This window comes from Carassius gibelio, chromosome B5 (genome assembly GCF_023724105.1).
Source record: "Carassius gibelio isolate Cgi1373 ecotype wild population from Czech Republic chromosome B5, carGib1.2-hapl.c, whole genome shotgun sequence".
Taxonomy (NCBI): domain Eukaryota; kingdom Metazoa; phylum Chordata; class Actinopteri; order Cypriniformes; family Cyprinidae; genus Carassius; species Carassius gibelio.
The window spans coordinates 1,339,070-1,366,828 of NC_068400.1; the positions used below are offsets into that span (position 1 = coordinate 1,339,070).

At 37.7% G+C, this 27,759-nt stretch overlaps 2 protein-coding genes and 1 pseudogene across 2 annotated transcripts; all 3 read right to left on the bottom strand.

The window, feature by feature from the left end:
• Positions 1–12,552: 12,552 nt before the first annotated feature.
• si:ch211-238e22.2 (uncharacterized protein LOC560730 homolog) lies at positions 12,553–13,398 on the bottom strand. The gene is made up of 2 exons (XM_052555977.1): positions 13,315–13,398; positions 12,553–12,717 (listed from the first exon to the last, which is right to left on the bottom strand). Exons 1-2 carry the CDS (start codon positions 13,396–13,398, stop codon positions 12,553–12,555), a joined length of 249 nt encoding a protein of 82 aa, XP_052411937.1.
• A 328-nt stretch (positions 13,399–13,726) lies between these two features.
• Positions 13,727–17,643, bottom strand: LOC127957447 (uncharacterized; annotated as a pseudogene).
• Positions 17,644–23,274: 5,631 nt separating this feature from the next.
• On the bottom strand, positions 23,275–25,958 carry LOC127957839 (uncharacterized). The gene is made up of 4 exons (XM_052556543.1): positions 25,509–25,958; positions 25,098–25,253; positions 24,914–25,006; positions 23,275–24,378 (listed from the first exon to the last, which is right to left on the bottom strand). The coding sequence occupies exons 1-4, from the start codon at positions 25,659–25,661 to the stop codon at positions 24,067–24,069; spliced, it is 714 nt and encodes a 237-aa protein (XP_052412503.1). The 5' UTR covers positions 25,662–25,958; the 3' UTR covers positions 23,275–24,066.
• Positions 25,959–27,759: the final 1,801 nt, after the last annotated feature.

Below are 27,759 nucleotides of genomic sequence, written 5' to 3' on the forward strand. Positions count from 1 at the left end.
CTGAGCGCGGAGGGGAAATTGTTGCCGCTCCACTCCGCTCACATGCTCTGGTCCTAGCACACCTCAAGGACTGCCTCCCACCCACACTGGACCCACAGCAATTTGCCTACTGCAGAAATAGGAGCACAGAGGATGCAGTATGCACAGTGCTGCACTCTGCACTCACACTCCTAGATCATAACAACACATATGTCATGATGTTGTTTGTTGACTTCAGCTCAGCATTTAATACTGTCATTCCCTCCAAGCTGATCACAAAACTTGGAGACCTGAACATTAACACCTCCCTCTGCAACTGGATTATGTAATCTCTGTCCAACAGACCTCAGCATGTTAGGTCAGGCCACACCTGCTCTACCACCATCACACTCAACACTGGTGTACCACAGGGCTGTGTGCTGAGCCCATTCCTTTACTCCCTCTACACCCACGACTGCAAGCCTCTGCATGGATCCAAATCCATCATGAAGTTTGCAGACGACACCAAGGTGATTGGCCTAATCAATAACAACGATGAAACTGCCTACAGGGAAGCGGTACAGCACCTGGTCACATGGTGTGCTGACAACATCCTGCTCCGTGATACCAGCAAGACAAAGGAGCTCATTGTGGACTTCAGGAAGAAGTTTGTTGTTGAAAGTTTCTCCAGCTTTAAGTTCCTGGGAACCACCATCTCGGAGGACCACAAACATCTCCAGCCCCGCATCAGCTAAGGACGGCCCTGGATGTGACAATTAGAGATTAGACTGCACAGAAATTGAAATCTACATCCTAATAAACACTATACTCATAGTCAAGCAATGCTGATGTTGTTAATAGAGTTGTTCCGATTCCGATACTAGTATCGGAAATATCACCGATACCACAACAAATTCTGGCATTGGCATCGGCGAGTACATGAACCCATATACCGATCCGATACCATTTTCTTAAACAAGACCTAGTTATGACCACTAGCTTTGACTAACCTCTGCACGGTTCTTCTTCGCTGCTCAGAATGCATTGCAAACACAGGAAGTTGTGTTGTGTTGCCACAAGCAACCCCTGTTTAGAGCAGCGAAGAAGAAATGAAAACGCGTTTTCAGCACTGATCTATATATGACTGGATCACTCATCATGTACTAAACTGCCAAAACAGACAGTGAAGCCGCTTCTATATTATAGATCAGTGGTTAGCAGTATGTCCGCTGTTTAGCAGTATTTCAGACTGGACCAACCAGACAGTAAAATGGTGACTAGGGATGCCACAAGTACTGCCACTTCACTACCAAGTCGGTGCTGAAAATTAAAAAATTTGATGATACCAGTGTCTCTGTAGCAGAGGTGTCAAGTTACAAAGTACAAATACTTCGTTACATTACTTAAGTAGAAATTTAGGGTATCTATACTTTACTTGAGTAATTATTTTTCAGCCGACTTTTTACTTCTACTCCTTACATTTTCACGCAAGTATCTGTACTTTCTACTCCTTATATTTTAAAAATAGCTTCGTTACTGCGATTTCATTTTGGCTTGTTTTCATTCCGGCTTGACATCATAAAAAAAAAAACTAAAAACAAAAACCTATCCAGATAAATTGCGCCATCCGGATGGAGTGAATTTGTTTGTGGTTGGATGAGAAGTATAAACATAAACCATTCCAACACCCTATTGGTTTGTACGTGATCCATCGCACCTGCACATGACACAAATCACATCACACTTCAGCATGGACATAGCCACTTTTGCGTTCATTTATCAAAAAATAAATTTCTTAAGTAGGGTTGGGTATGGAACCGGTATCCGATCACCTCAGAGTCAGTCCCCTTAAATTTCATATGAAATCGGCATCAGAGCGGTCTCCTCCCTGTCTTTCAGCGTGCTGTTCAATCCGCAGACGGCAAGCAGAGCAGCGCAAGCGCACTTAACACAATCAGAGGACACAAGGTATGTGTTTATTGATAGATTGTTAGAATATCTGTATCTGTGCAGTTCTTTGTCATAAATACAGTTTACAAAAGGTCACGAGGGAGCAGTCGGTTTCTCATCTGTAAAGTTTTGAGACACTCCTGGCTGCAGACTGTAGCGCAGTGACGTCACGTATATACGTCACGTATGTGTTTACCGCGCATGCGCAAAGTGATGTAAGGTATGTCTATAACACGCATGCGTATTAAAACATGGTGACAGCGCATGCGTGTTTAATTTGCAATGTGTGGTGACGTAACACGTCATTAAAACATACTTAACAGAATACTCTTATAAAATATATAAGTATTTAAAAAACAAGAGTAAAATGTAGTACAGAACATATCTAGAATTCTAATCGTATCATCTGAGGTTAAATTATACAGAATTATAGTTTATTCTGTAATATCGTTATAGTATTTTATTAACATTCTGTTGCACTATACTTCACTATGCATATTATAACAATACATTTTACTGGTCACCTTATATATTTCTTATTTTAATCTTTCCTCTGTCATGGTTCTTTTTTATTTATTTAATATAATTATAGACATGTTTCTGTTACTTTGGCAATTCTGCATGTGAAATATTTAATCCAATAAACTATTTTAAATTACATTGACTACATGCTGTTTATTTTCAGTGTTTGCATTCCATTTTATGCATGATGCCTCCAAAAACCAAACTGATACCATTGGTTTCATGATTTTTTTTTATTGCATAGAACAAAACAGAAAATATAATTGTATTATTATAGATCGATTAAAACTATAAACATGACACATGAGAAAGAAAAAAAAAATTGCATCTACACAATATGAAATTCACCTCCATCATTTCACTAGTTCACGCTTACATATAATTAGCTGAGGTATGGTATGCGTATTTGGCGTGCTGTCCGGGGAAGGGCTCCGAGCTCGGGAATGGCCCGAACCTAGAGTACCCCCCCTTCCCCGTCTATTATAAAGTGAACTTGAAGTGAGGAGATGGGGTGGAGGAGGGATGCTGATAAACCGTCAATGGATAGAGGTAGGTCAGTGATATTTATACTATGGGATTGATTACATGATTATGGTCCACCTGTGTTGATTAGGCTAAGTATCTTACGCGCTCCTCCCGAATCTTTTTAATAATTACATTTCACTAGTTCACAGTTACAAATAATTAGCTGAGGTATGGTATGCGTATTTGGCGTGCTGTCCGGCGAAGGGCTCCGAGCTCGGGAATGGCCCGAACCTAGAGTACCCCCCCTTCCCCGTCTATTATAAAGTGAACTTGAAGTGAGGAGATGGGGTGGAGGAGGGATGCTGATAAACCGTCAATGGATAGGCAAATGTACAAGAGGACAGCCGCCAGTTTAAAGAATGCCCCCCACAAAAAGCAGAGTACTGGCGGGGGCTGATTTGGTTTCTGAGAAGTCATCTCGTTGGCAGGCTGGAGCTGGCTGCAGCTAGTGAACTACGTGGTTGTTGGCGCCCGGTCGGTAGGGCTCGAGCCGATGCTCAACTGGAGCTTTTTGGCGTTGGAATGGTGAGCCCTACCGGCCGATGAGGAGGAGCAGCGTGGTTATGGTGCCCGACCGGGAGGACCCGAGTTTCCTCGACCGGAATAGATCACGGTGTCGGCGTACGGGCCCTACTGGCTGATAGCCCCTGCTATTCAGTGGGTGAAGGGCCTAACGCTGACCGAGAGGGCCCATGAAGCCTTCGACAGGAGATTGAGACTCAGGATGACGGACGTCTGGGTCTTCTCTGTTTGGCAGATAAAAAGCTTTGGGCTGGCCAACAAGGAGGACTCTGGCGACATCCGAAGGGAGATCCCGACTCACGGCATCGGATGGATGAGACTCACTTGCGGCCGGCAAGCATAGGCCCGTCTGGGAGACTGTCGCCAGACGTCTGAAGGGAGCACACGCAACAGACGGGTAAGCCTCGGCGGACGGGGAGAGTTGGAAAGGAAAACCCGACTGGGAGGACTCTCGCGGCATCCGATGGGGCCTCTAACTCAGAGAGCTGAGAGTTGTTGTTTTTTTTTTTGTGCAGGATTTGGCGAGAGGACGAGACTTGTAGCATCGGATGGTTAAGCCTCGCCTTCCGTCAAATGGAAAGGTAAGTAGTGTGGCCGAGAGACTGTTACCGACGTCCGAAGGGAGCACACACATCGAACGGGTAAGCCTCGCCGACCGTAGAGTGGAAACGTAAAGCAAGTCTGTCCAGGAGGCTCTCGCCAGCGTCTGAAGGGAGCACACACATCGAACGGGTAAGCCTCGCTGACCATAGAAAAGGAAAAGGTAAGGTTGTCTAACCGGGAGGCTTTTGCCGGCGTCCGAAGGGAGCACACGCATCGAACGGGTAAGCCTCTCTGCATGGCGGACAGAAAAGGTAACGATAGGTAGCCAGGAGGCTCTAGCCAGGGTCCAGCGGGGACTTCCTGTTCCCCAAAACTGGGTGAGCCTCGCAGGCCGTAGGATGGAAAAGGTAAGTTTGTGTGGTCGTTAGGCTGTCGTCAGCGTTTTATGGGAGTTTGCTACTCCCGGCAAGAGACGGGTAAGCCTTGGCGACCGTAGGAAGGAGGGAGGGTTTATTTGTGTGTTTGGTACTTGCGGCATCGAACAGCTTGCTTGTAGGTTTGTAACCTAAACCACGCAGTAAGGTCGTGGTTGGCTGCCCAGGAGGCGATGTCATACGAGTAAGCTTTGCTGATAGTTGAACGGAGAAGGCAAAGGTTGGTTCAACCGGGAGCCCTCTTGCAGCACCTGGCAGGGAGTTCGATACTAAGGATGATTTGTTTGTCTACGAGGGTAGACGCTGTGAGGCTTACTTGAATAATTGTTTAGCAAATCCACTGGGCTGCTTCCGATAATGAGTCCGAAAAATCTTGGTGCAGTCTTAGTATCCGAAATTAAGCGTGCAAAAATAAATTGGATTTCCTGTGCCAGTGTACCCCAAATAGGTGCCATGTATCGGCGATGTGGTCATTGTCAGCACGTGAGATCGATGGTCCATATCGACGATGTAATCGTGCGTGGGTGGAGTAAGAGAAAGATTCTTTATACTTGTCTGAGCTTACTATTTGCCTTTTTGACAATGCAGGTGCACGAAAAGAGCCTATGGAATCACCAATAATCGAAAAATATACTTTCGGACGTACTGATACACTGGCATTAAGTATGAAATACTATATTTAAATACTGCTAGTTCATGTAGTCGGCACTACTGTCATCTCGCTTGTCCTGTGAATTTTTTTTTTTTTTTTTTTAAATATACGATAGTAGATTCGTAACTGTAACTGTGGCATTAACTCCGTTAGTGAGAGCTCCTTTAAAAAAAAATGGCACGTATCGGATTACCTGTTAAGTACGATGGAATACCTTATATCTGCAAACGATGTATGTCTATTTGTGGATGGAGACTTGTTTTTAAAAAAAAATTATATAATATATTTAGGTATAGGAAAGGCTCCTGCAGGAGCAGAAGCTGCTACGGCCGTTTGGAGGTACAGGAAAGGCTCTTGCGGGATCAGACACTGCGCAGCAGTGAGGAGGTATAGGAAAGGCTCCTGCGGGAGCAGACACTGCGCGGCAGTGAGGAGGTTTAGGAAAGGCTCCTGCGGGAGCAGACACTGCTGCGGCAGTGAGGAGGTACATGAAAGGCTACTTGCTTCGGCTGCTGTAGATGTTGGCTGTGGGAAGAGTAAAAAGGGTTAGTAACATTTGATGGGGCAAGCTAAAAATGAATGGGTAGCCTACTGTGTTACCAGCTTAGCAATTGGTTGCCTGATTTGACAATTCCTCAAGCCTTGTCCACCTTATTATGTTCCTGTTGGAAAAGCATATTTCCTCTCATTTGGCCTCCGGGCTCTTTAGACGGTCTCCCGAGCGGATACGTTTGGAAAGCTGTTTTCACATTGTAGTATGGACTATGGACACAGAGGCTTTTGGAAACGATGAAGCATGTTTAGTCTTGTAAGATGTTGTACCGAAAGACATGGTTATAGCAGTAACGTTAACCCCTTACCAGACACCCCCCATTTTTGGCATGGAGACAGAAATTACATACCCAAAATAAAGATGTTTCTGTTCATGATTCTTTCTGACTAGATCCATGATCAACATTTGTCCACGAGCTAACACTTTGACGTTTACCGTTCAGGAATAGGAATAGTTTTCCTGACATGATGGAAAATTATCACTGGAATGATGTTTTATCGAAATATTGGTCAAATATAAAAGCCAAAGTCTTTAGACTTCGATTGATGCAGGGTTTATCCAGATCAAGTAATAGTGTAACAGAAACAGGTCAATTTAGCTCAAAGGGAATCATTTAAGATTTTAAAGGGAATTTGAACAGAATCACTGTTTCACGGCTGATAACTGCGATTCACTGAACGAGCCGTTTAACATCAAATCTGGGCTGGATACTAATATCCAAACTATAGTGAAAACACTATCAATTAGCACAGTAACAAGATCGGCAGTTTAAGACATTAACTTGTAAGCACAAAACACAAGATACTTCTCTTTTCAATATGAATAAGGCTTTATTAGATAAATCTAAGACATATAAACTAATCTAACACATAAACGCACGCACTCACACATTCACACAAGTTGCAGGAAGGTCGAAAGTTAGGGAAAGATGAGTTTAAGAGAATGGAAATATGGAATCCCAAGTTTACAGCAATACGTTAAATTGCATAGATATGAACAACCATCAATCACGTAATTAGCCCTCGCATTGAGTTCTTCAGTGAGGTTAAAATTATATTAGATACACCAGCACAAATGTCTGAAGGTACATTGCCTGAAGGTGTCCCTTTGCTGTCGCTGATTGGCTGGGAGTTCAGTAGTCGCTAAAGTGACGTCCTGGGAAGCCCGTGGTTGGACGTTGGCTGAAGATGAAGTCGTTTGGGCTGGTTGAAGTTGAACGCAACGTTACAAACTTAACTCAGAACACGAAACTCTCAAACGAAAAAGAAAAGAAATAAAGTTTGATGAGACCAAGTTGTGTTTCTTCTCATCGTGGCTAAGTAGCAGCAGGCGTGCAGGCTGTAGCACGCTGCAACCACGCTCAAAGAACAATGGTGACTAACCGCATGGCTAGATGCTAAAGCTAAAAGCTAAAGCTAGGTAGCCAAGCTACAAGCTAAAAGCTAAGAGCAGGCATGACTGATAGCACAAGCAAGGCTAGAACTAAAAGCAGACTAAAAGCAAGGCATGACTGACAGCACAAGCAATGCTCGAACTAAAAGCAAAATTTCATGGTGTCCAAAGTATTTAAACTTCCTTGTTGGCCACACCTCAAATGTTGTCTTGACCAATCAGAAATGGTCTTGGCTCGGAGGTATTATAAATCATTTGTTTATCTTACCAAGCATGTGGTTCCTGCCTCGCAGGGTCTAATTTTGGACATGATTCCTATAACCAGGTTATGATATATTTTACAAATAAATGATTGTCAGGACAATATCAAGCAAGAAAATTAAATTACACACATACCAGACATGACTATGTATCCTTCAGCTATTCCATAGTTATTAAAAAAACATACACAATAAGTGATTATAACATGATAGTCAAATGTGTGGGTTACACATAAATGAATATGGAGTGATGCGATGGACTGATTCATTTATGAGTCTTTTTGAGTTCATTCTGTTCCATATATATGTACAAAGCAGTCCATTCTCATGACAAAAGACTTTTCTGTGAAGACGGAGGTTTAAAGCCCTTCCAAGCCCTTCCTCCCCTTAGGAATTTCAGTCTGGTTCTGCTAGGTGGGGGGGAAGTCAATAGAAGTTGTGCAGTACTCTCATGGGTTTTCATGTGATGTCCAGCGTTGCATTTCAATTACGAACAACAAATTTGACAATCTCTTCTTCGAACTGAAATTGTAAATAATTGCTCTAGTGGTGTTCATGTTGAAAGCTGTTGTGTGAACAAGTTGGTGGGTCATCTTGCTTGGTTCTTGTGGCACTAGAACTGATTTATGACTTCCTGAGGAATTCGGCTCTCGTGTTTCAGTGCACACAGCTTTGATAGACTCTTTCATTTGTCTGGTTCGACTCATTTCTGTTACAATAGAGTGATGTTTAACGTGCTGTGAAAGTGAAACGATAGTAGACTGGGGCCGTTGGCGATGCTTGCAGCAAATGGGTTAACAGCTGTTATGTGCTATTCGCTTCTTAGTGGTTTCTAAAGATATTTACTTGCCAGTTTTTCCCTATTACGGTCCTTAAAAGGTGAGTTTTTTTTTTTTTTTTTTTTTTTTTTTTCATGGAACTTATGTCTGTATCATTTCGGTGAGGTTTAAACGTGTGCGGTAAGGCGAATGTAATAATAATAATAATAATGCATTTTATTTGTAATGCGCTTTTCTTAAACCCAAAGCGCTACAGTAATAAAGTAATAACAAAATAGAACGAAACACCAAAAGCAATACAACAATTAATTAAAGAAAGACAGTCTTGAATAAATGTGACCTAATCAACTTTTTAAAATCACCCAACGTTGGTGCATATCTGACGTGCAGAGGAAGTACATTCCATAGCTTAGGGGCTTTATATGAAAAGGCTCTTTCCCCCATGGTCTTTAGCTTACATGATGGCTGGTGAAGTGAAAGAGAGTTAGTAGAGCGAAGAGAGCGTGATGTTATATAAGGACTGATGAGTTCACAAAGATACTCAGGTGCAGTCCCATGAAGTGCCTTGTATGTTAAGATAAGAATTTTAAAATCAATTCTCGCATTTACGGGAAGCTAGTGTAATTGTGAAAGAACCGGTGTAATGTGTTCACGAGGAGAAGTACAAGTGAGCACACGTGCGGCAGAATTTGTATATACTGAAGCTTGCTCAACGATTTTGCTGGAAGGCCTGAGAACAAGGCATTACAATAATCTAACCTAATGCCTTGGCTTCGTGGTTAAAAGTGGCATCATCATCCGACGGAACGTTGTATCTGTAGTCCAAATCTATGCGCGATCCACACTCCAGATCAGCGGGTGGCGGTAATGCACCTTTACGCTGGTTTGCCAAAACCGCCATAAAACACTAGTAGAAGAAGACGGAACTACGTCATGACGTCGTTTAACAAACTTTAGCCGCGAAACTGCTTTTAGATGCAACACTTGGATGCCAACTGCTATAAAAATCCAATGAAGAAAAAGAAGAGCCTGTTTTTAGCGTCTTTGCCTGGAAATGTATTGGTTAACATCGCGCGGTCTGCGCCGCTAGAGGAAGCGGCCTCAAACTGCCACTCGGCCGGAACGCTGTGGTGAAAGGCTGAGCCGTGGTGAGAACTGTTCAGCCCAGGCTGGTTGGATTCTTTCTGCTGCAATCCAGCGCTCGATGAGAGCTCGGTCTCGGGCGGCACGATAGTGTATCGAGCGAGGCGAGCTCGGAGCTTGCACGGTCTATTGGCCACGATGTGTGGCTTGGCGAGGAGAGCAGCTGTCGCGATGACGCTTAATGCTGCTCAGCGGCCGTGTTTGGCTGGGTAGAAATGATCTGGGGTCCGGCAAAAGCAGCAGGTCTTATAAATCCCCTCTGTAGCACTCTTCGTTGGTACAAAAATTGGGTCTGTGATAAGGTGACTGACGAAGCGAACCAGCATGCTGATAAACCGTCAATGGATAGAGGTAGGTCAGCGATATTTATACTATGGGATTGATTACTTGATTATGCTCCACCTGTGTTGATTAGGCTAAGTATCTGACGCGCTCCTCCCTAATCTTATTAATAATTACATTTAAAAATCGATTTAAACTATAAACATGACACATGAGAAAAAAAAATTGCATCTACACAATATGAAATTTACCTCCATCATTTAAAAAACAATCAACTGAGCAGTAGCCCTCGAAGTCTTTGGAAGAATAAAACCCACGCAGGACTCCCCTCCTGCCATTCCCAACATAGCCAGGTGGATAGTCCTTGAATTTTTCACAGCACCGTAGGCACTTGGTCAGTGAATATGGCACCCAGAACTGCTCTCTGTATCGTGCAGAAAATGCATTCCAGTTCACGACACCTAATTTACATAAAGGAACAAACAATATTAAAACAACATTAAATCGTGTTGAAGAAAGGCAAAAGAGGCTCACGAGGAAAATGCTTTAAATGTATTTTAAATATATTACAGGATGGTGTTAGGAAAAGTGTTTTATTTGCTTTGTCTGTAAATTACCCAAGAGATTTAATTTATAATCAACATAGCCATCAACTATACTGTGTGCAAAATCATTAGGAAAGTTGATTTTCTAGTCTTTTTTTTAAATGAAAACTCTCAACAGGATCTGTCTGAGAATCTCCTGAGGCATCTGTCCAAAATAACCAACAGTCAATCTAAAATTTGACTGCAGATAAGACTGATATAAAAAAACTGATAGATTGACAGGATTTTATACTGTGCTTACCTTGGTCAAATAATCAACAGGTGGGGGGGGGCTTCCATTGGCTCTAAATTGGAGAGTAATAAGAGTAGCATCAATGTCAAAAACTCTGTTAATTGTGCTGAACAAGAATTAAAGTAGAATCCATACCTGCTCTTTCCAGTCTCATCTTTTTTCTGAGTTGTTTTCGTTCCGCATCTGACCTTCAAATTTTTTAAATATAAAGAGATTATGGAGGGAGTTTGATCTTAATGACATCTCCAGAAGAGGATTTGAAATTCACAGGTTTAGACTGATATATGAAATGAAATGATTTGCACTTTATAGTTGAAACGTACGGTAGCACATTACTGCCACAAACATTTACTTTGTCCACTCGATAATGTTGTATAAATGACATATTTTCTCGTAATAACAAGTTGTTGTTAAAATGATAATTATCTTATTAAAACAACATATCATAAAAACAACATGGATCATAAAACAACATAACACGTGGCAGCAATATGTGCCATCATAAAAACACTTTTTTGTACCATTTAAACTGTTAAATGTATTCTTACAGATAAGTCTGCAACATTTCACATACAACTTGATCGGACTTACTTCATACACCACCACCTTCTAATTGTTGGCATGTCATACTGTAAAATAGAGCACTGATGAGCGAATGGTAACTAAGGATCTCTAAATAAATGACTTTGGAATTTAAGACTTCGTTGAAATCAAAGTGCCCCTTCAATACCACATAGAGTGCATACTACAATACGAATTAAAGTTAATTTTAGCAGACAATGTACAATCATATACCAGAAATGTTCAAAAAATCAAATGCAATTTCTGATGTAGGATGTAGGACATTTATCTTACTTTCTGGTCTGACTTAGGTTACAACACTCCATTGCTTACCATTAACACAAACACTCCGCAGTTATTTGAATTGTGTTGTCTGGGAATGCCCTGAAAATTACAAGAAAAAAATATTATTATTATTAATATTATTAATAAGAAATATATATATATATATATATATATATATATATATATATATATATATATATATATATATATATATATATATATATATATATATGAATTTGTATCTCTCTCTCTCATATATATATATATATATATATATATAGATAGATAGATAGATAGATAGATAGATAGATAGAGAGAGAGAGAGAGATACAAATTCAAACATCAAAAGCTGTCAAGCCTTAGTATAATTGGTCCTTACTGTAATGTCATCACAGCTATACTCCCTCCATGGCCCTGGAATGACTGATTTTGCTAGTTGCTTGTTAAGAGTAATATCATGTAAGTGTAAGTAATTTAAAAGTGTAAGTAAGCAGAAGTATAAAATTACTTTAAAAAACACACGGAAAGACAGCTCAATCTGAAGTAAAAAAAAATAAATAAAAAATAAACAAATGGGGATATATGGTTTAAAACTGAACCACATAACCCCGAACTCATGAACTTTGAACATTTCACACGTAAGACCTGTAACTGTTCATGAAACGGCAATCACTGAAGCCACGTCCGGAAAGGGAAACAAGCCAATAGATCTCTCTATTTTTTGGCTTCATGATCTAAAACAATGTAACTTTGACATCAACTGTCAAGTGCTAGCATGTTCCTTTACAATTGTAAGGTATGAAATACCCAAGCAGAACATTTAAACATTTTGATTATTTGATCATTTTTGAATGAATTATTTTGAGACCTACACAGATATTCCAATGATTTTCTGACCAGGAGGGAAGTAGAATTATGTCATGACTTACTAGATTTTTCTAAGAATAAAAGTAAATATGAAATCAATTTAGACATTTATAAATAGATAAGTTATTTAGAATATAACTATTTCTAAAATGGCTTCATACTGCCTCAGTCACAAAACAATGATACTCACAGGAACATTGCACATTGGGTCTGCACACAAGGGTGGCAACCAAGTCACTGTCACATATGAATTAAAGACATGGACCATTATGCCCTGTTAAGTAAAAGTGCAACAATTAAAAAATATTTTGTTCCACACATTGTGGATACAGAATATTTGATCAAGGGAATTCTTTGCAGGGTCAGGTCAGCAACATCCTTCACAACAGAAAGACAGGCATTCAAAATCTGTTAACATTCAAAGAAACGCATTTACAATCTGTGAAAATTTAAGGACAAAAAAGGGCACATGGTACTATACTGTACTCTATGGGTTAAAGGGTAAAACTATATTTTTGCTGCATCTCACTGTTGCTTCAACGTCACGTTGGAGCCCTAAAGTAAGGAAATCCATCCTGGTGAGGACTGTGGTTCCAACAGATGCCAAAAATTCTTTGGCTGGTCCCGTCTCCATTAAAGCTGCAGTAGGGAACTTTTGATGCTCTAGCGGTTAATAAACATAACTGCTTGCGTCTTGCGGAAGAACATTGTAGTCGGAGCTACTTCTCTCTGTTAATGTCTATGAAGAATCACAAAGGTACTGGGTTACTCCGCCGCGGTACCCCCGATGCAATATAAAATAGTCTGAATATAAATACTTATTATAGATGTACCCTAGTGATTCAGGACAAGCTAAAAACACGGTTTGGAAAATGGATTCATGGTGTACTCGCTTATTATGTACATTTTTCTACATTTTGAGCACAAACAAAGTTACGGACCGCAGCTCTGATTGGTTGTTTCTTACCGGGAGCGGATGACTTTCTGCAAATGGTAATAGGACCACTGGGAGGAGCCAGAGGAGCTTGATTTTTTCTCAGATTATCTGTCTCATATTCTACTGTCAGGACATAATGACAGGTTTAACAAAAATTTAAAAAATATATTTTTACAAAAGTTCCCTAGTGCAGCTTTAAGGCATGGTTTAGCTATGAAAATAAAAGTGAAGTACTACAATGTGTCTTTTTTGTTAATCTTAATAAAAAAAAAGTAACCATAGTAATAACAAACAAACAAAAAAAAACTTTACCTGATTCAGCCGGACTGTACTAGGGAACACTTTCCAGCATGCCTTGTTCGGTTGCACATCCCTTAGAGCAGTAATACCCACCATGGAAAACTCAGAAGGAACTGAGGAGTACATAAAAGTGTAAATAGATTTATAAAAAAAACAACAACATCCAGTTTAACGTCACATTACATATTTTTAAAAATGAACATGCGTACATTGGTTACGTTTCCGCTTTTTGTCTCCTGAGGGTCTGTCATCGTGTCATTATTGTGACTCTCACAATAACCAAAAACATAGTAATAGGAATAATCTTACCTACAACAATCTGACCGTAACCATTTAAAGTCAACTGATCATTTGGTGATACAATTTTTCTTAGATTTTCTTTCACGCTTTCATTTTTTTATTTGTTGTAGAGGTGGATTATGTTTCACATTAAAAATGCGTGTGCTGAAGGTGTCAGCATGTTCATAAAATAGTTATTTTTCCGCATCCCAGCAAACAGCTGTTCTGCAGTTTGTGTGTTCAACCAACCACTTAGTTCTGGGACTAAGTCGACTCTTCTGAGGCCATCTTTCGGGTCTTTTGTATTAAACTCATGAAAGCGGTCATACAGAGCATAATGCTCAGATGAACCGCTTAGAGGATGGCAAGTGGTATCCTTTTCCGGCTGTTTAACTTTTAACCAAGGCAAATTCATGGTCAACTTGCTTTCTTTAGCCAGCTGAATATTTTCAGGTGTTGGCTCCACAAGTCTGCCTTCATGAGCTAAAGGGTAAAGTTTCTGGTTCACGAAGATTGGCATGTGTTGCTAGTCCTCTAGTAAATTCATACAGGGACACATCTGGGAAGTGTTTCCAAGAAAAGAGCAAATCAGCGAAGTCTCTTGGAAACTCTGCTCTAATATTACATTTAATTGAGTACACTACTCCACAGGGACAAGTAATTACTGCCCATCCACCTAACAGAAAAGGAAGATAAAATTAGTAGATTGTACAATTAAGTGTTAGCTAGTGTAGTAAAATTTCTTTAACTTTTTCTTTAAATAACTTTTAACTTTTTAATAACTGTAGTTGCTTTCAAGTGTAACAAATAAAACAATATAAAATAATTCTTACATTATAATCATCAAAGTAAATGTCAAGGAGAGTAGAAAGAAATCTTACCAGAAGCACCCCAGAACTTCTGGAACACTTTGTCATACGAGGAGCGGTTTTGCATCACCTGTCTTAACCGTAAAAAAAGGTCCATCTTAGATCCTTTCGACTCCAAACCACACTCTTTGCAGAGTTTCCTTATGGCTTCAGCCTAAACCATCATTATGACATAAATAAAAAGCATTGACTAATTTATTATAATAATTATTATCTAAGAGCTCACCTTCATCTTGAAGAGCTCGTCTCCAAGTCGTTCTTCAGTAATATCAAGATCCACCATATCACATGGCTTGTTTTTTTTTATTTTTGCAAATTCTGTGTTTAACACCATTTCGGATTTACTTGTGTTGACACCAATCCAAGGAGCCCAAAAATCATAACTCGGGGGAACTACGAGGGGGTTATTCTTGCCACCTTACATTAACAAGCACATTGTAAAGCACATAAGTTAACAATAACAATACAATTTCTATTAATAGCAAAAACAATTAAACCAGCATAGTAACAATATAATAATAATAACAACAATAACAACAACTAAAATACTTCTAAGAAATCCCCGACCAACCATCTCTTGTGCCACTTGCTCCCAAAAGGACACAATGTTGGCGTTTCCCTCAAAGTCTTCAGGGGGAGTTTTTATTTCACTGACTAAAACAAATGGAATTCATATAAAAAAAAAAAAAAATCTTTTCAATTTTAGGTAGTGTTTAGTGTGGTTACTTACAAGGCACAGTAAAAACTAATTTTTTGTGGAGGTCCATGATTACCACTTTAGGATAATAACCACAATTTATGCAGGAGTACATGTAATCATGATTTGTCAGTGCTTCAAAATCAATGTATGCATGAAGCACCGTGTCATGGCTGGGAAATGTTGTATTTTCAGTGGTTTCAAGCAGGCTGAGGACTCTCCTAACTGCGGTGTGATTCTACAAGAACAATTCAAACAACATTATAGAGGCAAATTTGAATCTTAAAGTTTAAGGAATTCAAATGCAATTTCAACTTTCAAATTTTAATAATTTAAGCAGCAATATCAGGTACTATAATGGGTAACATACCTGAATAACATTGCGAAGAATCATGCATAAATGCAGACAGATCAGCAGGTGGTCATTAAAGTTATGACTTCCGTCTCTGTACTGTTGATAGCGGAATGTCATTCTGCAGTTGCTGCAGATTTTGTAGTAGGTGGAAATTCTAACTTTTCAAACTGCAGTCATTCAACATTTCTGAATATTCTTGCATTAATATATATATATATATATATATATATATATATATATATATTAGGGCTGTCAAAAATTAACGACGTTAATTATGTCCAAATTTTTTAACGCATTTCTCGCATGCCCAGTGTGACAAATTATTCAGGTCAAGAAAGTCTCGTCGGTCTCTGAATTCTCAAGATAGTAAAAAACAGCGGCGAGCGCCGCGACGAAAACACAGAAGAAGCTTAAGGTTTTACCCCAGTTACTCTCAAATACATTCATGCCAAGCTTGAGAAACAGAGATGACTTTGGTAGTTGATACGCTGGAGCTTGCAGAACGCATGTGCAATGCAGCGAAATTACAGCTGTTTGGAAAAGCATATGCATTTTTACTTGGTCTTACTGGCACTTGAAGCCTTCAGAACGTGAAAATATCGATCCTAAAGTATTGTGGCAGAGCAAATGAACTTCTCCCAAAAACAAGAGTGCCCAGAGTGCTGCTTATGTGATGGTGGCGCATGTTTGTGTTTCTGAGTTCATTCTTTCGAGTTTCTCTATGCATAATTTCATAGATATGTGGCTATATTTAACCACTGGTTCACCTAAAACTCTTACACTATCTGTAGTTAAATGGCATGGTTTGATATAGTGCTCAGGTAAATTTGATCTAAGTAAATGTTAAACTTTTGAAATTCAGAAAAAAATAACCACATATTGATGAATCAATACATGAAAATTATGTATCTGTGTCCTGTTATTTATCTTTTGGTATGCATTTCAGAAAAAAAAAATGGTTAGGATTCAGGTGTAATTGCAAATGGTGATTAATCCTGATTAATCCACTGAAAATTCTGATTAATTTGATTAAAAATCTTAATAATTTGATAGCCCTAATATATATATATATATATATATATATATATATATATATATATATATATATATATATATATATATATATATATAATTTACCTTCAATAACTCCTGTAAAGGTCAGAATCTTTGCCCTTGATGTGATGAGGATCAGCTCACTTAGCATATGATTTTGCATTGTGAGCAGAAAGTCTCCTCTGGAATTAGGATGCACGGGAATTCACACTTAGCCCGAAGGCCATTGACCAATTCCTTTGGCAGGTCTGCAGGAAGTCTTTTCTCTTTCAATAAATATAGCACCTTTTTCTTTAAGCCTGCCTCATTTGGTGGGTACTGTTGATCTTGTAAATCTTCTGTTTGGTGTGGAGAACTCTGGATGGGATCATTCATTTCTGTGGTCCGTACTTTTCTCAAAAGCGACTTTTGGGTTTGAAACAAATGCCATTTACCAATTGATTTATGCACGCATGATTGTTTTGTCTTGTTGCATGGACAACTCCATGTGATTTTTTTGGAGTCATACACAAAAATTACTCTCCCAAGGCGGCTATAATATGAACTTTGGGTTCATTCACTGAAATATATTTCTTGGATGAGGGTCCAGAAATTGTTACCTCCACTGAGAGTGGCACACCTAGAATAGCAGCTGTCTGCTGTCTTTCAATGCACTTCTTTTTTCTGTCTTCCCTGAACCACTTTTGTTGCACCATCTCTGTCAGCATTTCTTCATGTAGAGTAATAGTGTTATTAGTGCTTCGAGGACAGAAATCCAAGGATTTCAAATGGTCGCATTCAAATGCCTTCAAACCACTTTGTGTTTGTGTTACACTGGTCTACCTCACACATGATTCTGTGGTTTGCCCCCCATGTTCTCTTCTGTACATGTATTGGCAGTGATGGCTCAAAGAAAGATTTCTGAACAGCAAAAATACCATTCTCACTGTCAATGCATTGACAGAGAAAGTGACGTTCAGATGTAATCATTTGTTTCACATCTGTATGTTTTCTTTTAATGTGGAGCCGTAGTTTTTCTTATTAACTTCAATTTCACAGTGAATACATTTCACCCTGATTTGCTTTGAACCAGTCTGGACATGGTGCATGCATTACTCTGGGATATTGGTTTGTTTGAACTCACAGGGAGTGTCAGCCACATTACAAAAGTTAACAGCTTAAGTCATTTGTGGATTATTGCGTATTTATAGTGCAAAATAACTATAAGATTTATATTAATGTTAATATGCATTAACATTCACAATGAACAATAGCTACATTTGCTTACGAAGTTATTCATCTTTGTCAAAAAATACAAGTCTTAGTTCATGTTACCTCACTAAATAACACAGTTGCAACACTTTTAGCAATGTGTTATTAAATATTGGAATAATTAAGATGAATGAATGTTCAGAAGAATTTTTCATTGGCAGTTTATGTTAACTAATGAATTAACTAATGTTAACTTAATGAAGCCCTAATACAAAGTGTGAATGAACAATAAAGAATTAAATACCTTTAAACAATATCTAGGGAATGTAGTAGTCCAGATTACAAAAAAAACAATTGCCTATTAAGTCTAAATATTTAAGTATTTGGTGCTGTTGCTGAACACCATAGCAAATCCACAAATCTGAATAGCGGTTTAAAATTATATATATATATACAGTACTGTTCTATTAGTATTTTCACCAACAAAAATGTTTATAAGCCAGTTATTTCAATATTTTGCTTTGTTGTTAATTGTATTAATCTGGGTGAGATTTTTTGGTTGCACAAGGAGTCTGACAGCAGCCAGTGTCCCACACAGAGATCTGATTTCACCATCATCCAATCTGTCTGGAATTACTTGAAGAAACAGGAAAAAACGAACGAAACTGAGATAGACTAAATTCTGAAGAATTGTGACAACTGATTTCACCATCATCCAGTCTGTCTGGAATTACTTGAAGAAACAGGAAAAAACGAACAAAACTGAGACAGACTAAATTCTAAAAACTATGCACAAGGTTTCTTGAAGTGTCTTGGAGAAGGTGCCACAGTTCTTCTGGTCTGAGTCTGTCTCAGTTTGTTCTGTTTCTTCATGACAGACTGGATCATGATTAGAGCAGATCTCTGTGTGGAGCACTAGCTGTTGTCAGACTCCTTGTGCAAACAAAAATCTCACTGGATTATTACATTTAATGGCAAAAGAAATGCTTGGAAATGTTAACTGATATTTCCTACTGTCACACTACAGCAAACGATATAGAAATAATGGTCTTAAAAGCATTTTATGTTGGTGAAAATACTAACACTTTTGCACATAAATTTATACATACATTTAAATATATATATATATATATATATATATATATATATATATATATATATATATATATACTCATTTTTAATTTAATACTTTTTATTTTTAAGAGATTTTATGGAACTAAATTATATTAGTCAGAATCAGGATTATCAGAATACTCTTATTCACTACAGGGCACTGGTGGGCTCAGAATCTCCCCTCTGTGTGTCTCAATCCTGTAATGAATCACAGCACACAGTTTTCTGCTGCTTTATCAGTTTTGGCCAACAAATGTTCATCACTGTTTGCAAACTTAACAGGAATTTGAGACACATTTGTAATTATTCTGTCAGTGCTGCACTGTCTTTTGCATTTTTATAAATGGCATTCCTAGAATAAAGCAAATAATATAAATACATAAACAAATAAACAAATACAATAACAAAACTCAGGATGATGGAGCTATAACCTGGTTAGGAGTAAAGTTGGTTGTGACCGGATAAACCATACTGTATTAGTATCCTTAATTTACCTACAGGAGACCAAAGCTGAATTCTGATGGTGTATCTGGACTCACATACATGTCATAGGATGATGTACTATGTAAGCTGATTTCAAATAGGTGTTTTCAATCACAGCTCAAAAATTTCGTTATTTATTTCTATAATTAATTTATGTATATATATATATATATATATATATATATATATATATATATATATATATATATATATATATATATATATATATATATATGGCCTTCTAACATTTAAAACATTATGTGAACTACTGTGTTAATAGTCTAATTTGCAATGTTTTGTAAAAAAAAACGGTCCTGGCACAAGTGTGGTTGCCAGTGCTGAGATGTTTGTTTATGATCTCTATATCTAAATAATAATACCATAAATAATGATACTTGATTTATTTGAGTATCATAATGTAATAAAAGGCTGTCAATGTTACCAGTGCACGTGCTAGATGCTAACAGTATTACAATTGTTTCAGATCATTTATTGACATTCCATGAAACTCATCTAAATGTTTTCTCTCATACAAACTATTCTTCAAGCGAACTTCAAGGGAAAAGCTTTTTGTGTGATGACGTGTTCATACTAGGAGTGTCCCCGACGAAGGATTTTCATAGATAGGGTAAATAATGTTTTATGTTTTGATGAACAGATAGCTAACGCTTAACGCTGGCGAAACCATAACAATTAACTATTTTATTTTAAAAAATTTGAGTCTTAGTAAAGTTTTAAATCCCTGCCGCCAAGATGCTCCTCTTTCAGTCTCGGATTATGGAAAGTGAAACATAAATCCATAGGGGTGGTTGGATTTATTCACGCACTTTAAAATATTAATTTGAAGCTTCTTTCTTTCAGATTCTTACAACTTTATCATAATAGTATATTAACTTATTGGGAGAAAAACGGTATTTCCCCCATATAGTCAAAATGGTATAATCAATAACACCCTGCGAATATTCGACTGTTAGATTGGTAGTCGAATCAGGCTCCTCGAATCAAAGCTTCAGTTCGTCGACTATTCGGGGTCATACAGTATCATGTTCCATGAATATATTAGGACAATTGTATTTTGTTTCATGTAATTCATTCTGTGCATGACTTAAAGTGATCTGTAAAGTCAAAACAGACAACATCAAAACAGTTTTGGATCAAACCAGACGATACTGCTACCTGCAGCAATGCCCAATAATTTCTCATTTTCCCACTCCCCCCATTTGACTTGAAGAGTTGGAGTTACTGGTCTGCTTATCTCTAACGATTGGAAATGTAATCCTTTACCATCTTTGAATGAGACCTGAAGGAGCTGTTGATACCCAGTTACTATTACCTACCCTCTTAAAATCCAATTTGTAGTTATATATTGGCCCATAGGACCACTAGGTAACTTTTTCGACGAAAACCTGAACCTTAACCTTTCCTGAGGATGGTACTCTTCTACCCTAGGAAAAAGAAGTTTATTCAAGTGTGCTATTAGTATACTTCTTTTAAACAAAAAATAGGAAATTATGCTTTTAGTTGACTTTTTATGTACTTCTCAGAAATATTCTTAAAATGACATTTACGTATGCTTATACTTAAAAAAAGTCTCAATATATTTGAACTATACTTGTGCTCCTAGAATCCGTGTTTTCATTATTATACGGTAGAGGGTGCTAGTACACATCTTATGCACAGAATTTCCCCCCCCCCCCCCAAAAAAAAAAAAACACAAGTGAAGAAGAAAAAACAAACAACAGACACTAACACATGTAACACGATTATTTGACATGAAACAGCATCAAAACTGTAATGTTATGGAATAAATTGTCAACCGATGAAGAGGTAATAATTACAGTCAAGCTTTGGGGTGTTGAATGACTCCATTTACATTTGATTATCATTCTGAATCCAATTCATAGTCTTTTTTCAGCTTTTTGTTCAAAATGTTATTTCTTTCTTTATTTTTTTAACATACCTACATTAAAGTGTTTATAAAAAAGAATTTATGAAGCTAGAATAAAATATTTTTGTTAAGAAGCAGATACCCTGTTATTTCTTTTGATGTTTTCTATGTTCAGATATTCATTTAACAAAATATATACAAATTGAAACCTAAATTGGGACAGTAGTAGTATACTTAAAGTATGATGTAAAGTTCACTTAACGAAAACTTATGAGTATACTTGCAGTATAAAACTAATAAACTAGTCGTTTACTGAGACTATACTTCAAAGTGTACAAAGTATTTAATTAATAAACTGTCAGTTTACCTAGAAGTTCACTTTTAGTATAATTGCAGTACAAACTACAAACAAATGACCTGCCCGACTCAATCTGAGCAGCTGAGTTCTTAGCCATATCTTCAAGAATCGACTGAAAACACATAAAAACAGATCTCTTCCATCTTTATTTGATCCTCTACCTCTAGAACTTTCTATTCTAATTATTTTCATTAAAAAAAAAAACTAACACTAGCTTTTCTAATATGTTTGTACTCATTTGTTTTGTTTTTATTAGTTATACAATTAACAAAAGCAAAAAAGACCTCTAAAACATGCTTTATTCTTTTTCTATTCTATCTGTTTTTTTATTTTTATTTTTTATTATAGTATTTAAAAAGCCCTTGCTATTTGCACTGTTATAGCACTTGTATGCCATTGCTCATTCCTCTTTTGTAAGCCGCTTTGGATACAAGTGTCTGCTAAATGACTCAAGTAAAAAATGTAAATGTAAAAGATGCTGTCTTACATCATGAATTGTCTTTTAGTGATCTAGATTTTCATTTGTTTGAAATAAGCTGCAAAGTGGATGAGACTGGGAAGTTGATTGTCATTAACCAGGTTGCATAAGACTGATTTTTACCTGAACTTCATTTCCAAAGTAAATCACAGAAGCTGGAAGAGAGAATAAATAAGGTCTGCATGAAAGACAGAAAATAAGATTGAATAAGATCAAACACATTTAAATGGGAAAGGGAAAAGGGGAAAATCGCTTTCACATGCAGACTAAAAACCAAACCAAGGGAAACAGTGTAAAATTAACCCAGAGACTTCTTAGCACAATAGTGAACATTTTTTTAATTTATTAATTAGAGGTGGGCATAGATTAATTTTTTTATTCTAGTTTAATCTCACTGTGATCTTGAAATTAATCTAGATTAATCTAGATTAAAATGGCTCATTCGAATTCAGAATATGTGTGTTACCCAAATAAAATTGACAAACAGTAAGTCTTTGAGAAGGGGTTTATCAAGCTAGGTGGTGCATTAGAAATGTACATCTCCTGTTTCCAAAATGCATCACAAACTGCTTGAAAAAGCTGTAAACTAATTCCACATTGCACTAGAGGCGACCCGGTGAAGGTTGTACCAGTGGGCCCTGTTTGAAATTGTCTAATTTGTATGTTTGTTTATTTTTATTTATTTGTGCTATTTACACAATGTTTAAGGTTTTCTCAAGTTTGTAGGCGTCAAGGTACAGAAACCAAATAATTAAATGTAAAAAAGCACTGGATAGTCTTCAATGTAAAAATGAAATATACAATCAAGCCTACATTTATTCAGACACCTTCAACATTTCTCACATTATTACAATTTTGCTATATATACACTGAAAAAAGTGTTTCATTGGATCAAAGTAAAAAAAATTGCGTCAACTTGTTACATCTAATTACTTTACTTTTTATCAACTTAAAATTTTTACTTTGAAAATAATTAACTATCTATTGCTTAGCCAAAGCAAAAAGTATCTCAAAATCAAATAATATTTTTAAGTTCAATGAAATCTCAAATTATACTTTGTCTTAATGTTTTTTCTTTGTATTAACTTAATTATTTTACTTTCTATCTAACCAAATATCCAAACAAATACAATTTAAAATATTGATATAATATGAAAAAAAAATACTTTCAGAATGTGTAATTTTATCAACTAAGATGAATGACTTCAAGCATCAAACATTTGACAATTTATTTTGTCATAATACAACATTTTTTTTTTTACAATGTGTACAGTATCCTGATACAAATACACACTGTCTAACAATATAAACACATCATAAACTTGACAATTTTTGTCATAAAACATTTCTACAATGTGTATAGAATTTTTATAAAAACACATTGTGCATTGACACACTGGATACAATGTAAATTCACCATAAGAATCAGTTATGGTTTCGAAGAGAAACATACAATCTTTCCATGAACGATCTGATCAGATCTGACTACACAATCAAACATTTAAAATTCTGTAATCATTTCCATGAACTGTCAATCAGAACTGACTACACAAATCAAACCTTTAGAAGTTAAAACAAGTTTGGCCCAAAAACTGCTTTAAATTGGGCAGTGTAAAACAAAACACTTTTAATAAAACACCTACCAAATTAGCCAATGGTAGAAATAAAAAAATAAATTGAAATTTAAAAATAAATTTTCACCTTCATGGAATAGTTTACCCAAAAATGAAACTTCTCTCATAATTGTCGAAATGTCTCTGAACCAAATGTAAAGTTAAATACTTGAATAGCTTAAGGATGATTAAACAACGTAAGAATTTTTATTTTTGGGTAAGCTATTTAATTGACCCTAGATAAAACACAATTTAACCAAGATAAAACAAATCCGGTTTAGTAAACAGTAGTACAGTTAACTTTGTATAAAAGGATTTATACGGTCCAACATCTTCAAAGAAATGTAGCATCAGCAGAACACTGTAGCTGAGTCAAAGGAAACAAATTCATTCCTGCAGCTTTGAAGAGAGGTTCTGCACCCTTTGGCTCATCTGCTTACTCTCTATGTCCATGATTATTTTTTGAAAGGCCTCAAAGGTGTATTTGAGTCCTTCAGGATATTTTAAGTTCAGTGCATAAATGAGTCCAAACATCATAGCACAGGCACATGCAACAGAGGGCAACTCATTGAGTACTTCCACACCGTCAATGACAATGGAAATGTCCAGTGCACGACTAAGAGCATCAGTTTCACGGATCACAAAAAACGCCATGGTGGTCTTTTCAAATTCTCTCTCTGCTTCCTCCCTCTGGTCAGCCTAAAAACATAGGAGAGAGTAAATTGAGGGACTGTGAAAAAAAAAAAAAAAATATCCCTTCATCTGAAAATTACAAAATTTATTTAGCTTTCCTACTATGGAGATCAATGTAGAGCCCAAACATCTGTTGCTAACTTTCATTAAAATGTCTTCATTTGTGTCCAGCATAAAAATAAAATGTAAACGGCTTATTGCAAAAGTAGAGTAAGTGATTACTATTTTTGGGTGAAGACGTACTTTTACACTTTCTTTAGCTTTGAAAATGCTTTTAAACACTTTGTACAAGCAAACGCCCGTACAATGTGTTGACCATTGTAGATAATCAGACATATTCGTGGAAGAAAGTCACACAGGCTGATGTGTAAATGATAACACAATTACTACTATAAAGTGATATGTCACTACCAAATCAAAATTTAGTTAGGATGCTTTGAGGGCGAGTAAAACATAGGGAAATGTTGATTTGGTAGTGAAATATAACTTTAAGGCAAACATGGTTGTAGAAGATTTCAGTAGTTTACATTGTCTACATTACCTGGTATTCTTTGATCAGACAGCTTGTATCTTCACCAAGGTATGTGATCAGGCACTTCAGCAGGCACTCTCTTCTGATGTCTATGTCCAAACTCTACAAAATGTTCAAGATGTATTGTTTTTATTAGACCAATACACTACTAAATTGATCGCCACAAGCAAATTTGTTTGCATGTAACCAATACCTGATCCATAACTTTAATAGTGTCCTTGGTTTTTTCACGGAGGGCTCCACCTTTGCTCCTAATAACCTGGAGAAGCTGAGAGCTCTGTCTGTCCAAAGAGGCCATAAATCTTGATTGTAAAGGTAAGGTTGTGATGCGAAAATATTCTGCATTAATCTGTAAGAAAGAGAAACAGAAAATATACTTCTTGGAGAGAGAGAAAAAAAAAAAACGATTTTACTTTGAGAACTAGTTGTAAAAGACATATGCACACAATGCATTAAACAACAAAACATATAATTAGGGCATCCAAGACATTTTCAAAAACACTACATACTAAACTCCAATGGTAAAACCTATGGTAATTCCAATTTAAGTCATTTTAAAGTTTTAGTACATTTTAAAAAATGTTAATAAAATAAATGCTTTTACCTCCTCTTGTTGAAACAGAGCTGGCCATCTTTCTTGCAGATCTTGAACACTAGGTTGGTTTTCCACAATCTCTTGTCTCTCCAATAGGTAGGGATGGGATATGATTGGCCTCACCACGTTTAGGTCGTTTAACATTTTTTGCTGGAAAAGCATGGTCTGAGGCTTTGGTTTTCAGAGAATTTATCAAATACTCAGGGCATCCGAGACCTTTCAACTGTCACTAAAGACACAAGGAACAGTTTCATTATTTTTCAGGTGCTGCCCAATATGATGGAAATAGTCTTTAAATGATGATGTGTGTTTGTATTCACAAAGCAAGCATTTATAAGTTGTCAATTCATCTTTTTGAGAGGGATGCTGAGGATGCCTCCTTGACACATGGCTCTTCAGAGAACTCCAAGTTTTAAATGAACAAGGACAGTCTGAATAAACGCAAGGATAAGGATGACGATGTCCAACATTCCTATGATCAAGCTTAAAATGTTTGAGAAGCTCAGAACGCTTGGCTTTGGAGACACCACAATCTTTGCATTTCCACATTGAGCCAATGAGAATGGTGAGGTAGAGCATAGGAGAGAAGAAAGATAAATAACAAAACTTATCCTCCAAAGCAAAAATTAAATGGTGCAAATTACTTTTTCATGTGACTGGATTATTCAAAACCTGTCCTAATTGTTGTTCAGCAGCAGGCCTACCCCGTCCTACAAAAGACAAAGTGAATTAACCACCTGGCTCACATAAACAGATCACTTCTTTGCGAGTATGCTGGTCGACACAATGATTTAAAATAAGTGTTTAGGCATGTCACTAAAGACATGTGTTTGGGCCTTCATGTAAAGCTAATGTTAATCATAAATGAGAGACCATACAAGTAAGCGGAGCAAATAACTTGCGAACACGAGTTTCATAAATCAATAAAAATCTTCATAATATATACCTTCATAAAAACGTTAAGTCTATACAAGTGTCTGAAGCGTGCATGTACTTTATACATGTAACTAGCTGTACAGTATTGCACTCCAGCATACCCGAAACAGTCTTTATACTATGTTTCAATATCAATCCATCTCACCTCAAGCAGTTTTCTTGTATTATTTTATTTCCACTCGGTTTAACATTGTAATGAGGGAAACGTGTAACCATTCTAAACGAGTTAGAGCAGTCAAACTATTATGTTAATACTAACAGTATGTAAAACACCAGTACAACATAACATTTTATGAAATCATACAAGTATAATGTTAATAATATGGCCCAGACGTACGGGGGGAGGGGAGGTCAGAGGACTCATATGCAAGAGAAATATCATCTACTATCCACCGGCTGAGCAGGAAGACCTCTCTTAGGGGGACCATAACAAACAAACAACTGGTCCGCCCTTCTCCACAGGGCAGCTCTGTGGATGTATGTGTCCAATGCTCGCACTGGACACATACAATTAAGCTTCTTCTGGTCTGGCTCTGCAGGAACTCCAGCACTGCAGGAACTCCAGCACTGTACCAATCGGGCAGTTAACTGGGTCGAGCTGGCGGTCTCCACACCAAGAAGTCTGCTCCCATATTCATATGCCCAGGAATGTGAACCGCTCTGAGCGAGAGAAATTTGTACTGGGCCCACACAAGGATCTGGTACGCTAGTTTGTTTAGACGGCGTGAGCGCAGACCTCCTTGGTGGTTGATGTAAGAGACCACCGCTGTGTTGTCGGTGCGCACCAACACATGGTGACCTCTCAGGTCTGGGAGGAAATATTTCAATGCTCGATAGACCGCTAGCATCTCTAGGCAATTGATGTGCCATGTCAGATGGCGACCACTCCACAGACCGCGGGCAGGGTGGCCACTCATGACCGCACCCCAGCCGATGAGGGACGCGTCCGTCGCTAGCATCACGCGGCGACAAGGAGCTCCCAACACCGGGCCCTGAGACAAGAACCAAGGCTTCCTCCACATATCCAAGGCACGTAGGCAGCGCCGCGTGACCTTGATCATGCGAAGTGGGTTTCCCCTCGGGGAGAACTGCTTGGTCTTGAGCCACCACTGTAGGGGTCTCATGTACAGCAGGCCAAGAGGTATCACGTTGGACGCAGCTGCCATCAGACCCAGCAGTTTTTGAAACCGCTTGACAGTGAGTGACTGGCCTTCTCTCACTCTCGCGACTGCGGCGAGGATCGACTCGATCCGAGCAGGTGACATGCGTGCCTGCATCGTGGTCGAATCCCACACCACGCCCAGATAAGTGGTTCTCTTAGACT

Coding starts and splice junctions, on each gene's coding strand:
- si:ch211-238e22.2 (XM_052555977.1), bottom strand. CDS start 13,398: ATGGTGGGTATTACTGCTCTAAGGGATGTGCAACCGAACAAGGCATGC. Junction 12,718..13,314: donor GTACAGTCCGGCTGAATCAG/GTAAAGTTTTTT, acceptor GAGCATCAAAAG/TTCCCTACTGCAGCTTTAAT.
- LOC127957839 (XM_052556543.1), bottom strand. CDS start 25,661: ATGCTTTTCCAGCAAAAAATGTTAAACGACCTAAACGTGGTGAGGCCA. Junction 25,007..25,097: donor CTATTAAAGTTATGGATCAG/GTATTGGTTACA, acceptor AACATTTTGTAG/AGTTTGGACATAGACATCAG. Junction 24,379..24,913: donor GTCTGATCAAAGAATACCAG/GTAATGTAGACA, acceptor CTATGTTTTTAG/GCTGACCAGAGGGAGGAAGC.